We start from the raw sequence: 15,329 nt of genomic DNA, 5'->3' as shown, positions 1-15,329 counted from the left end.
TACTTCCTCTCTTGCAAATCCCCTAGTGATATGTGAATTCCCTGTTCTTATCAGCGCACAATTATGCGCTTTTCCCAGTTGTACTGAAACCGATGATGTACAGACTCACGTGAGGTGAAAACCCTCTGGAAAATAATATCTACATCCTAGATTGACCGAGAGACTCAAGTGGACTTCTATGTTCATTCCCACCCCAAACTTGAATTCAGCACTGATGGAGCTTCAAAACCCCGTTATTGTATATTCCTTAACTTGATCAAGAGAGAAGTAAAGTATGCCCAAGTTTATTGTACTTCATAAGCAGTATGAACAAAATTGTACACATGATTATTGCAGTTAATAGAAAACTTTTCACGTTCCAGTATATAAAACATCCATTGTAATAAATATTTTTATCTTAATCTCATGTGACATATTTTAAAGATTCATATGTTACAGGCTAAGTACCTTTTTGTTTTGATGGTTTAATTTTTATTTTTAAACTGAATTACATAACTTTCACATTAATACTTAATGACCAATAAACTTTAGTTATTGTGACGCAACTGACTTCAACATTTGATTATTCCCATGATTAATGAAGTATATATTCTTGAACTGATCTCTTTAGAAAACGCAACACTCAAAGTCTTATACGAAATGTATTGGAAATATATATATTCCAGGCATGTAAATCAACTGACAAACAATCGCAAAGAGAGGTGAATGAGTGACGAAGTACGACTGTTGGTTTGTCAACCAACTCAAAGCACGGCTCGCCAAATAAGTCTGTATATAGTCCAAAGGAGTTATTAATACAGATGGTCAGTAGGCATGGACACAGATATGCATATCTATTGTGAGGATAGATATATGAGAAGTGAATAGTTAATTATATTAGAATAAGTTGAGGTGGCTGTAATCAGTTGACAAGATATCCTGGACCTAGTTTCGTGCTATTTTGCACTCGTTAGCAAAGTGTACCTGTAATCTTTAAGAAACTGATGCTCCCTGACGGATTATGGTCTCGAGTCTCCCAGAGACCCTGGAAGCACTGGACGGCCAACTCCTCCTATTGTGGGACTCCTCAGCAATGGGCATTCATTATTTCTTTCCAACAATTTGAAAACTAATAATAGATAGGTCATATCACAATTTACTTCTTAAAGGTTAATATACAGGTTTCCTCTCAGCTACTCATATCTATTTTGTCTGTATATCTTACCAGCTTAGTGTTTATATTCACATCTGTATCACGACTTCTCAATAACGACCGTATATTTACTGATTAACTTTATATAGAAGAAATGTTATCTGTGTTTTAGAGATTTAAGTACTCCAGCCATCGTCAAGAAGGTATAAGTATTAATAAACAGTTGTTTGCGCAAAATACTCAACATTAATGGCCGGATACTATCAGCAACAGCGTATTATGGGAGAGGACAAACCAGCTTCCAGATGAAGAGGAAATTAGAAAAAAATGTTGGAAACGGATTGGACATACATTGAATAAATCACCAAGCTCCATCACAAGGCAACCCCTAACTTGGAATCCGGAAGGGAAGATGAAAACAGGAGGACCAAAGAACATATTACTTTGGGAAATAGAAGCAGATATGAAAAGGATGAATGTTAACTGGAAAGAACTACAAAAGGATTGCTCAGGACAGGGTTGAATGGAGAATGCTGGTGTTCGGCCTATGCTCTTCACACTAGAGGTAACAAGCGTTAGTAAGTAATGTCAGTAATCGGTTCCAAATTTATTACTTTGCTTTAGTCATTCACATAGTTCCTATATAAATTTTCAACGACTTTGTCAACCCTATAATATTCTTTATATTTAACTAGTTTTAATTACATTAAACTTTTATTTTACCTACCTTTTCAATGAGATCATCTTTCTTAAGTTGATAAAAATACTTGAATCTGTAGTGGTGTAGTGAACAGAACACTGGTTGGGGATAATCGAATGTATTTAAGCAAAATTACAGACTATGTCAGTAAATTCTGACAACCATACAATGAACAGTCAATTTGCAAATTAACAACCAATAGTCTCGGTCTTCACTGTTTCTTCTCTAATTCCATTGTTCTTGCATTTTCCTACCGATTGCGCTTCGTTTCAGTTCTTCCTCATTGGTCTTCTGCCAAAATACATTCAATGTTTGACCAACACCATATACTACTTATATGGATATAAGTAGACCACACCACACTCGTCCCCCCTTTAAAGCAATCGTTCATGCGGTGGCTCTACTCGCCATGCCACTATCTTATTTCACTGCAGTCTGTTCCAAACTCTCCGTCAGAATGTCGAGTCTGCTGCGCGCTGACCTCCATAGCTCCGTCGACCTGCCGGGGCACCAACATTCGCATCCACCCGGCACCTGGGACGTTCAACACGCGTACTCCACCGGCCTGCTGAGCCATCTACATCCGATGTCCACCCAGCAGCCGCACGTCCCATTGCTCCTCTCCGTCGACAGCACCCGCTACAGCCAACGCCACAGTGGTAAAAACGTATACTCAAAATTTTTTGTTTGATTCATATTAATCTCTACAGGATCCTTACTCAGAATAGATCTCAGTGATTCAGCTAATGAATTATTCTAATCAAGAGTCGCTTACAAATTTAGCAAATCAAATTGACTATACTAATCGTTTCAAAATAAAACTGTAATCTAGTAGTTGAATGCAATAAAGTTTGATCCACCTGTTTATCATGAATTACATGCGTATGGATACTAAAAACTGATAAAGAATTAAAAAAAAAAAGTATATATTAGAGTTAACATAAAATTATAATCACAGAAAACAATAAGTTACCTTGCATCATACTGCCTTTGATAATTTAATTTTGGTTTACCTGTTCTAGGATCTCTTGGTGTTAATGGATTGCCACTTAGATCCCGCATCAAAGCGAAATTCGATCTTGAAAATCCCTAAAAAGGTTCAATATTTTTTTTATTTTAGTAAAATTAGAATAAATATAGGAATAAGAGATCTTTTAAGTTCTATAATACAAGTTATTAACCAATGAATTAATGCATAAATATGTTGTTATGTCGGTTGATATTGTTAAACCCATATACCTTATTCAAGCTTCTGGACAAGCTAATTTACTTATCCATCTTCAGTCACATTTTTCATCTTGTTATTTATTCATTTGTCAACCCTGACTGATTTTTATACAAGCCTATGTGTGTATACACTTCTTATTCTATTCTTCATATGTAGTGACGGTTGATATTGTGAGATAGGAACTCACTGAAGACAATTGATGAATGGTTTGTCAACTTCGTGGATCTGTTGAATTTAGACATTAACACCGTTGTATACCAGTTCAGTGGTATATCGTTTAAGGGCTCTGGCTCGAGACTGGTAGGTCCTGGGTTGGAATCTCGCAAGAGCGGGTTCGTGGATGCGCACTGCTGAGGAGTCCCATAATAGAACCAGGTTTTCGATGGTGGTCTAGCTTCAATTGACTCATGCTTTCAACAATGAAAAATATAATAATTAATATTGACATCATGGACTAGTGAATGATATAATCAAAATTCTATTAAAAGAGTACACAGGATATGGTAAAGTAGATCAACTACAAAAGATCTAACATTTTCAAACTAAAATTTGTTATTAACCCATTTTAAATATAATGTATGTGTTAACAAAACAGCTTTACCTTAAACATAAATACTTACCATGGCATGACCCAATTCATGAATAGCTGTACCAATCAACATAGTTTTTCCAGGTTCTTCTATTTCCATCTTTTGTGGACAGAAATTGATCGCTCCCATAATTGGTCTGAAATGAAAATACAAATAAAACTTTAATATAATATATTATCATGGTAATGTGTTACTTATGTAGACAGATTTTATGGTAGCACCATAAGTCTTATCGGTGAGACTAAACTTTATGGACGACCTTTGAACGAATCTTAAATGATCTTGAGAAATATTAGCCAATCAGAAGAAAGTTAGTATATAGTAAAAATATATTATACAAAACTAAAAAATTAAATCGGATACTGTTCTTTTACATGAGTCAAAAACTTCTCAAAGTCAGATATAGGTTCTGAAGTTCTAAAATCCGCTGTAAATCGATCGTACATAAGCAGCAGGTACCGAACTTAGCGCCGTGACCTTGAAAACCCGCGAAAGCTTCTGATTGGCTCGTCCTTAAAGTTTAGTCCCACCGCCTTATCAACTGAGTCTTATTAAAGTAAACAGGAGATGCATAGTTTTCAGTGGTGGCGTTAAAAGCTTTTTTTATTCTCACAGATTATGAGAACAAGTACAATAATAAACTCTTTGCTTACTTAAGTAATAACAATTTAACATTAAGGTTTCAATGAAATAATTATTTTATCTAATCTTACAATCCAATGAAACGAATAATTACTAACCTGTCAGTTGTAGGATGCATTTCACATGGACCAGCATAAGCCAATGTTACACCAGATAGACAACCCTTTTTATTATCACTTGAGATAAAGAGAACATATTCATTTGGTGCAAATCCTGAACCATCTTGATAAACATCTCTGATATATCCACTCCCAGTTCCTACAGCACATCCCTGTTGATTGAAATCGAGAAGAAATACTGGCTATTGAAAAGTATGTATGTAATATCAAAATGAAATTCTTGAAATTCTTGTAAACGTCTACTCAATACATAAATATAACTGCACTATGTTTCTTGCACTTATGTCTAGTGATTCACTTAGTAAAACATAATAGTGTCTCTACCTCATGTAGTTCTGTCTAATACTTACAGTCTAAATATGATGTTATGTTTAGTTCGAGTATTAATGTTTCTCATTCTATTGTTGATTCAACTTCTAGTTTCAATACAGAGATGATCAACTAACATCTTCACAGTTTTAATGACTCCGTAACGACAGCAAGCAAACAGCAGGTACAATGCCAGACAGTCACACCGTTCGAAGTCACTGCATTACATTGTAGTTGGTGAAAGACCTTCCGAATCGATAGTTGATGAACAGTATTAAAACTCATCAACTCAATCAAGTATTATCAACAACATAAACTCACTGAGCGATGTTCTGGGCAAATCATTGACATCCTGAAATACATCTTGGCATTATAAATCACGGTAACCACAGTTCTCATCATGATTAACCAGGTGGATGAAACTGTAGTGTCGGTTGCTATGTTAAGCGCACATAGCTTATTCTAGCTTCCGGAAAAGCCAATTTATTCATTTTCCTTAAACCACATTTTCATCTTGTCAATTATCCGCTTATCGAACTTGACTGTTTTTATCTGAGCGTATGTGTGTGCATTGCTTATCCTACTCATCACATGTCTGTACCTAATTTTTATCTGACCATAGATATCAATTCACACTTGATTAAATTGAGTTGGGTTCATTTGCCTTCTGCGATCTCCTTCACTCTCCTCACTTTATTTCGTCTCCGTGATTGCCTGTTCAAATCAATGAGTACACGAATTATACATATTCCAAATCGGTTCTCGTATTTGGCTTACTTAATTCACTGACTCAGATTCTTAACCTTCTGCTTCCAGACATTTCGCTTTCGACTGGTGATACATACTACTTATATCTTTCAACATCAGTAGCACATAACACATTATATCTCAACTGTACATGAAAACGACAATAAAATCAACAACGTGTTTATTTGATTATATTAAACATATTTAGATTGTTGAAAACTATAATTGTCATGAGGATTCATGACTGAACTTATTCGAAACTTATGTTGATAATAACTCAAACTAAATAAAACTAGTAGTATTCAGCATTTAACAAAATTATCATATTTCCCTCACTACCAATCTTAATTATAGTTTGGTTTGTATGGCAATGGTGTTACAAGAAAATATGTAGTTTATTCAAATATTTAATTCTATACAATCTATGAACAAAAACTTCAATAGTTTATTTAGAAATTGTAAAACATGGTACATGGTATACTTGCTCATCAGGTATTAGTTACTTACATTTCAATTATAAATCCAGCAATGATATGACATTAAATTTATTAGAAGGGCGTTTTCTGGAGATTTAAGTAATTTTATAATTGAATTTATAAGTCAATTGAGGCTAGACCACTGTGAAAAACCTGGAAGCACTAGACGGTCAACTCATCCTAATGTGGGAATCCTCAGTAGTGCGTATCCACGATTCCACCTCGCAAGATTCGAACCGAAAACCTATTGGTCTCGCACGCGAGCGCTTAACCTCTAGACCACTGAGCCGGCATTCAATGGTGTTAATGTGTAACTTCAACCAATCCACGAAATTAAACAACCATTCACCATTGTCTTCATTGAATTGATATCTTCCAACAGACCTGATTGAACTTCACTGGATGTGCACTGCTGAGGAGTCTCACAATAGGACGAAACGGCTGTCCAGTGCTCACAGGTTTCCCATGGTGGTCTAGCTCCAACTGACTCATAATTTCAACTATATAAAATATTTTATTTATTATCTGATTTAGAATACATAATAATGACTGATAATTATGTAAATGAAAGAAATTTCATTGTGATTTCTACTACATAAGATGTTTTTGACCAAAACTTACGGAAGCATATTCATTTGGAACTTCATGGTCATAGCACAAAGCTCTTGGTCTGCATTGTGATTTACAAAACAATTTGCCTGTTGATCTATCTCTGAAGTAAGATGGTTCAACGCATCCTCTACAAAAATAATATCAAATATATGTTTTATAAAATCAATGTTATAGTAGTTAAAAATCAATAAACGTACTAAAACATTTTATGGTAACATGAGAAGAAATTGAAGAATTACCAGTAATCTTGTGGATATCATTAAAGATCGATATTGAACATAAGTATTATAATCAGAAGAGGTTTTTTGTGGAGATTTCAGTATTTTCATAGTTGAAATCATGAATCAATTGAAGCTAGACCACCCAAAAAAACCTGGAAGCGCTGGATGGCCGTTGATACATGAGTTAAACTATGATAATACTGATATTTCCACAAACAAGCCCTTCTGATTATAATCATTTACCCACTAGTGACTGACTTCAAGAGATATTTCCTGGAGTTCTAGTGAGAAGCAGTGACCAGTGGAGTTCAACCACGTCTGTTGTGAGAAAGGAACTCACTGTAGACAATTGGTAAACGGTTGCTCAGCTTCATGGATTGGTTGAAGTTAGACATTAACACCATCGGACGCCGGCTCAATGGTCTATCGTTCAAGTGCTCTGGCGCGAGACTGATAGGTCCTGGGTTGGAATCTCGTGGATGTGAACTGCTGATGTTTTTCATAGTGGTCTAGCTTCAATTGACTAATGATTTCAACTATGAAAAACATAAGTATTAATTAAAAGATACTTTTACAAATGTATTATTGCATAATTCAACAAAATGAAATTTGAACAAGTTACCTTTTATTAATAAATTGATAATCAATATTATTATTATTATTATTTATATACTAACCTTTCTATTAGCAGCTTTCTGTTCGGTGGTTTTCTTACACTTAATGCTTTCTCCCAGAAGGCAAGAGCTACTGCCACCACTTCCGTCTAATATAAAAAAAATCAAAATGTTATAGTACTTGGAATGTTTTGTAAGTAAGTAGTACTAATTTCATATAAAATGAAGCAATTCAAAGATTGTCGTACCTATCTACACGTGGAGTTAGTAACAATTTGTCCATATATACAATATAATTAGTCATAGACAATGGTTTAATATAAAATATGTCGACGATTTTCAAGAATAAATCCGTTTAAGTTAGCCCTGAAGAAATACTTATTACCATTCAAATTATTCACTATATTAGAGGGATATTAAAAATGAAATCATGTGTGGTAATACTTACGAAGTCGCTAAACCTTCTACAAAAAATTGAATGAAATTCAAATCAGTACTTAAATATAACTGATGAAATTGTTCTATAACTGATTTGTGTACAATTCAGTCTACTATCTCTTCTAGGTTCCTTGGTAAAATAAACAACCACAATAATAGTATTGACATTTCACAAAGTGTTTTAACATCATTGTTCACACTGAGATATCCACATAAGTTTACATTAAAAGTTGGTTTCAAACATGATCAGTGTAATTCATAATGTAACCCATAATAGGACGAAACGGCCGTCCAGTGCTTCCAGGTTTTCCATGGTGGTCTAGCTTCAATTGACTCATGATCTCAACTCTATAAATTACTAAAATCTCCACAAAACCCCTTCTAATAATTCATCTTTGATTGAAATCCAGTAATGAGAATACTACTAGCAAGAATTTATATGATTAAACCAAGAGATTGATCTCTATATTATTTAATACACTAACAACCTACCCACACAACAATTACACAGAAAGCGATTCATGTGGTTTATTCAACAAAATAATTGATAAATGAAAGAAGAAATAAACAATAGTCAATACAATATACAAAACCTGAAACTTATCAAGATTACCTTGAATCGAGAAAATAATGGGTGCATTTCCATATTTCGACTGTATATCGGAATAAACTTCAGTCGATTACCTCCATATTGACGTTTATCAATTGGTTCACCTAGGATACCGAAATTCTTAAAAAGAGACATTCTAGTTTTAAATACAATCATACTTACCATAGTGATGTTTGGCATAAGTTGACAAATATATTCACTTCTGGTAAAATCCAGTAAGCAAATAAAACAAAGAAACAATAAGATTAATCTTGAACAATGTATCATTCTTATTGAAAACTTGGAACTCAATAGAATACTAATGGATGCTTCTATGGATTTCATTCATTCATCACCTTGTCTATATATACTGAAATTAGATGTTCACTAATCAATGATCCATTGGTTGAACTAATATCGGACGAGTTGTTTTGTACTAAAGATACCCTTTATTACTTGTATATTATATGTCCTTTATTCAAATTATTATACAACGGTTAGTACTTTTAAAAAAGAAACTCCTTTCAGGAAACTAATGGTAAGTAACGTGTTGACCTACACTATGAATATGTGAGATTTACATTGACCACTTGAGTTCAATGAAGAAAAAAAACAACATTTTAAGCATTCACATCTCAGTTGGAGCCAATAAACTACTGATTTGTTGTTTGATTAACAAATTTCTTGACCAAGATTCAGTTTGTACTTCTTCATCAAGACTTTAGGATTTAGGAAATGATATGATTGTTTTCAAATTAAACTATATGAACAGTCAGTAGTACTGAATGGATGATACTGACTATGAATGTACCTATTTGTGATCACAATTGATTGATCACTGGGTAGCGATCAATCTCATGCGTGTCGAGTCCTTCTTTAGTGCTGATCGAATGCTATCGATTAAGTTGCAATGTGGCCACTAGTCTAGGTGGCTTGACAATGCGTGCACTATGTTGAGATAAGATGATGATTTGTATATTCATGTGATAATCTCATTGTAAGACGGTTTCACTCTAGTTAGTTCCATGAATGTTTGAAGGTTTATTGTCATCTAATTACTGATTTGTAACTGAATAAATAATCAAAACTTTTCCTATTTGTTGGGGCGATCCTGCAAATTTCTCGAAATAGACATGACAAGCTGAAGAAACATTCAGAAGCATTTTTACCCAATCAGCGTTTGATTAGAAATTTTGCAAGAAACATCAAGAAAATGAAAAGTCACATGTAGAGGTTTTGACTGGCTGTTTACTACACTGCTACTATGATTAGTAGTATTCTAGAATTTTCAGGGAAAAACCAAGGACTTCTAAAATACTAAAAAAACCCTTTATTTTCTGGTCATAAATGAACCTTTGAAGTAAAGTGCTTCCCGCATATTTTGTGCCTTTTCTCTCGCGTTTAAGTCGCTGTGTAGTTCTAGCTTGGGGGTTACGAGACTATCTTAGAATCCGACTATAGTATAGCAAGACATATTACTATTCACTTACCAAGACATGGATATTTTTGTAAACTTTATATCTGAAATTAGATTGATATAATTATTTTCAACAAAGAGAAGGGTTTGGTATGCTAAAACTATTCACAAATGTCATATCCTCCAACCTATTTAAGCCATTATATTCTACTGAAAACTTGTCTATTTTCAAATCCTCGGTGAAAATTTAAGGATGAAATCCATGAAAATTTCTTGACCACCTTTAATAATAATATTAATTATTATTACATACATTCACTGGCCGGATACTATCAGAAACAGAGTTTTATGGGAGAGGACAAACCAGCTTTCAGATGAAGAGGAAATTAGGAAAAGACGTTGGAAGTGGATAGAACACACATTACGGAAATCACCAAACTGCATCACGAGACGAGCACTAATTTGGAATCCGGAAAGGAAAAGGAACAGAGGAAGGCCAAAGAACACATTACTTTGGGGAATAGAAGCAGATATGAAAAGGATGAAGATTAACTGGAAAGAAGTGGAAAGGATTGTTGAGGACAGGGTTAGATGGAGAATACTGGTCGGTGGCCTATAGTCCTCCATGAGGGGTAACAGGAGTAAGTAAGTAAGTATATATATGCCTGAAAAACCAGATATGTTAATAAGAATCTACGGAGCTTCTAGTTGACTACAGATCCTTAATAAATTATTATTATCACCTTAAATACTTTTCATTGTATTATAAGACTAAACAATAAGTATAGAATTACAAAGTTCAATCACTTCATTTGAAAGGAGTTAATAAATATTAAGCAATAATCAACTTATAATATGTGTTTCTAATAATTTTTCTCGTTAGCGTTTATATAGCGAGTTAGTTTTCTATGGGATAGGGTCGCTAACCTCATGCCTAACCTTCCTCCGTTATCCAGGCTTGGGACCGGCAGTAGCTACTGGAGGAGCTACAGGCGGAGTTATGTGATTCTAATAGATATTATAATCTAACAATATTTGGTGGAGAAAACATTAATTAAAAATAATTATTGTCCAAATATTAGAAATAAACTTCAGCTAAAGTTTCTCTATTTAATGAATTTATTTTCAAGTTATACATGTTTATTCACTGTTCATATATCCCTAAAGAAAATTATAAATCAAAATTAAGGGGATATATGAAATAATTAGAGAGGGAGATTAATTGAATAATGCAATGGCGTTTGAAGCGAACAGTACTAGGTTCGAGTCCCAGAGTAAACATCAACTCTGAGATGCAGGTACACCCAGCTCACGAATCCCAAATAAGACGAAACCTGCGTCCTGGACGTGATATATGTCAATACACTGAAGTCTTTGAAGGGGATTAATAAACAATTAAACTCCAATCTTTTCTGAAGCGATTTACTATCCCCAAATTAGAATCAGTTTATTGATTATTGTCTCGCACGTTCACAGCCACATTTAGCTTGATCTGGTACAAATATTATATTCTATTTGATGGTGTGATGCGGTCTGCCTGTTTGGCATATAAACCGAGTATGCTTGAAATAAATTATTCGCATTGCAGAAGCTGTATTTAGTGTTCTGGACTCAGTTGGAAGGGCTAGATGGACAAGAGACCAATAAGGACGCTAGACTGCTCATGTCAGTTGAACGTCATGGATTTGGCACAGTGTTAAGATTAGACAAGCCGTATTCCGTTTGGTGGATAAATCACGTGATAAAAAGCCGGACATAAGGGCACAACAAGTTAGCATACGGCCTTGTTTGTTGTTTTTTTTTAAAAATTCATAACAATTTCAATGTTCTGGAACTCTCCCCCCTTTAAACTTTATTTATCCGAAACGAGAAGAGTTTTTATGACCCTAATAACTCTATTGGAATCTTCACTACATTATGTGATACATATATTCGTCAACATGTGTAATAAAGTTGATTCTAAATATTATAGGCTGTGAAGCAACTGATGAGAACCTAACGAAATAAAGTGAATTCGTATTAGTCAGCATCAATTTTCCTTCTTACTCTCTTTAACATTGACCTTTTTGGTACCGTGGGTAATTTTACTTCAGGCAGTTTCAGACATATGCTTCGTTAGAAACTTTGTTGATTATGTGTGTTTATGCAGTAAATCGTGAATAATTTTCAATTCCCCTTTAAGATTGACATTAGAACTAATAATTTTGTTATTGTGGTCAAACATATGAGGACGTTTCCTTTATATTGTAATGGGACAAAGCTAGAGTTGTGTGCATATAGGTTTTGTGTAGTCAGTCATGTTGAATCGTCAGTTTTTTCGTAAATAAAGGGTCTAGATAAAAGGTAGTGTCACAATTTTCGTGTTCTATTTAAAAAGAGACGAAACACTTGTCTTGAATTCCACTGCTGGCCATCATATATCTCTGTTGTTACTTACTCATTTTTAGATTGCTATATTGACTTATCTTCATTTATTTGTTATCAAATTCCTACTGATTTGTAAAACATATGCATTGGTGTAGAGTCCTGACATAAAGCTAATTGTGAGGTATTATAAGGAAAGATGGATAGTGACTGGCAGTGGGATCTAGGATGCGAGTTTCGTTCTATTCGGGAATCGTCAGCTGGATATACCTGCGTTTGAGAATTGATTTTCCCTCTGAGACTCTAACCCAGTACCGTTCGCTTCGAACGCCATCGCATTATCCACTCAAACACTGAGTCCTGATAGCCATTTGCTAGTGCAATTTGTTGAAGTTTAAATTCACTTGGCATTGTGTATTTATATCTTATCATTGATGTTTAGGACTATAATTGTTCAGTCTCTAATTGGCATATCTGCATACTGTGCTTATCGCCTTGATATATCCTGGATTCCACTGCCAGCTACTATCTATCTTTACTTATAATGCTTATGAATTAAGGCTATGTCGAGACAATGCTAACAGTGTGCACATATGCCAATAAGAGACTGATTAGTTACAGTCCTAAACATCAATGGGAAGACTCAAATAAACAATACCAAATGAATTTAATTGTGAGGTAATTACTCATCGAAGTCGATGAAGGACAATCGCACGGTATCGTAGATTGGTTTAAGTTAGATAATAAAACCGTTGGATAGAGACTCAGTAGTCTAGAGTTTGAACGTTCACATGCGAGAGCGAAGGTCCTAAGTTCGATTACCGCGTAGGAGGTCGTGGTTGCACACTGATTAGAGGTCCTATACTAGGACGAAATGATTGTCCAGTGTCTCCATGTTTTCAATGATCGTCTAATATTGATCAGTTCATGATCTCAAATAAAAAAACTCAACAATCTTTACAATCCTATACTGATATAAATGAATATTGCTTCGGCCGACTTCTCTTTTTGATTCATTTATTTTCTATCTTGTATTTCATTCACTTAAACTAATTGAATAAACTAGATCTCTTCCACAATAAACATTAAACTAACAAGAGTTCTGTCCTAATTTTAGAATATAAGTTCATCAGAAGAATATTTTAAAAGAGAAAGGACAATCAACACACATATGAATACTAAAGTCTTTTTTAAAGAAGAAAATTAAAATAATAATTCACTTAAACTGTTTTCAATGATGTAAAATGAAACATACTACTGTGGTGTGGTCTACTTATATCCATATAAGTAGTATATGATGATGGTCAGACATAGAATGTATTTTGGTAGAAAATCGGTAAGGAAAGAATAGAAATGAAGCACAATCGCTACGAAAATGAAAGAATAATGAAATCAGAGAAGACGGACTGATATTTGCTGAAGGAACAGTTAAGATTGAGACAACTGGTTGGTATTTCGCAAATCAACTCTTCATTGTATGGTTATCAGAATTAGAAAATTTCATGCAAATGTCTAATAAATAAAAAATCATAATTTTTACTAATTTTTTATTTTATTTCAATAGCTCAAAGGGGAAATATATTTGCTCAAGATTTTGGTAATAATTCAATGTGTATCATACATAAAGGAGCATGGAGAGCTGAAATGAATGGAAGAGCAACAAATGATCCTCGAGTTAAAGCAACATGTCATCAGGTAATGTTGAAGAAATATGTTATACATTGTTGTATAACAATCTGAACATACATATGTATATATATTTCCTGGTGGTATAAGTAAGCTTTTTACGAACACATACATATTATTATAGTTGAAACTATGAGTCAATTGTAGCTAGACCATCATGGAAAACCTAGAAGCACTGGATGACCAACTCGTCCTATTGCGGGACTCCTCAGTAGTGCGCATCCACGATCTCGACTCGCGAGATTCAAACCCAGGACCTATCAGTCGCGCTCGCGAATGCTTGACAACCAGAACACTGAGCTGGCCGGCATTCAACGGTGTTAATGTCTGACATTAAATAGGAATAATATATATTTGTAAAATCTCAGCGAATGAATTTTGAAGTAAATAAAGCGTTTCGCCTGGCAATCTGGTCCAAGCTTTTTCAAGGAATTATAATCAAACATCAAAATTATCGAATATAAATAGGTACATGGTTCTCCGAGTTCATTATACACTGAATAGGTCATCCAATCAACGTTAACAATGTCTAAACTAGGTATGTTTAAGAGATATGTGATGTGAAGTGATGAGTATTCATATAACATATTGTGATGTGAAATAATGAGTGTTCATATAACATAATTGTATAGAAAACGTAAGAGGTGAAAGGAGAAAATTACATTCACATTATATATTGCCACTTATCAATGAATTTATAAGGAAACATACAATTTGTAATATATGTGATATGAATCATATCTGTCACAGTATGTATAACATAAAGATAATTAAACAAAATTCCGATAAGACAACAGATTAGAATCATTGAGTGTAATTGTTGTCATTGTAGATAATACGAATTAGATAAAAACATTAAGGAGTTCAGGTTGTTACTTATTAATGATTAGCTGCCATGGCACTGCTAATTGTATTCCATCCCTCCTATTAATATTGTTTGGATTAGCCCAAATGTATAGGGCTTCAGCTGTTTGTCTCTCCTTGTAAGAATTAAAAGCTTTTTGAAGGATTCTTGTGCCATCGAAATCAATTGTATGACCTGATTCTATCGAGTGTAATGCTATCGCTGATTTGTTCTCCAATTTCCTTACATCATCTGAGGATTTAGGAATATGTTTCAAGCATTGTTTGTGTTCCTTCACCCTCACATTCAGTTGTCATGATGTTTCACCTACATACGTTGCATTACAGTCACTACATTTGATTTCATAGACACAATTTTGTTGTTCTTCTTTATGTTTTGGATCTTTAATTCTTACTAATTTTGATCTTAGAGTATTGTTTGTTCGAAAAAATACTCTTATATTTTGATTATTTAAGATTCTTCGAATATCTTCCGAAATTCCTTTCCGATATGGGATCACCACTGTGTTAACCCATTCCTTTTTCTGTAATCTTTTTGTATTAACAATGTCGTCTTTTCTTTCATTCTTAATTATTCTTTT

At 34.0% G+C, this 15,329-nt stretch overlaps 1 protein-coding gene across 1 annotated transcript in view; it reads right to left on the bottom strand.

The window, feature by feature from the left end:
* The window catches only part of Smp_090110 (invadolysin (M08 family)), a gene marked incomplete at both ends in the record, with an annotated part of 25,923 nt that extends 17,218 nt beyond the window's left edge, over window positions 1–8,705 (bottom strand). The window contains 5 exons of the mRNA XM_018789831.1: window positions 3,681–3,786; window positions 4,391–4,563; window positions 6,565–6,682; window positions 7,454–7,539; window positions 8,442–8,705. Of these exons, the coding sequence (XP_018646418.1) occupies window positions 3,681–3,786; window positions 4,391–4,563; window positions 6,565–6,682; window positions 7,454–7,539; window positions 8,442–8,705 (747 nt within the window). The remainder of the gene's footprint in view (window positions 1–3,680; window positions 3,787–4,390; window positions 4,564–6,564; window positions 6,683–7,453; window positions 7,540–8,441) is intronic.
* Between the last annotated feature and the right edge of the window lie 6,624 nt (window positions 8,706–15,329).

The sequence above is a fragment of the Schistosoma mansoni genome (assembly GCF_000237925.1).
Source record: "Schistosoma mansoni, WGS project CABG00000000 data, supercontig 0132, strain Puerto Rico, whole genome shotgun sequence".
In the NCBI taxonomy this organism is placed as follows: Eukaryota; Metazoa; Platyhelminthes; class Trematoda; order Strigeidida; family Schistosomatidae; genus Schistosoma; species Schistosoma mansoni.
This window is presented reverse-complemented; position numbering and strand designations above follow the sequence as displayed.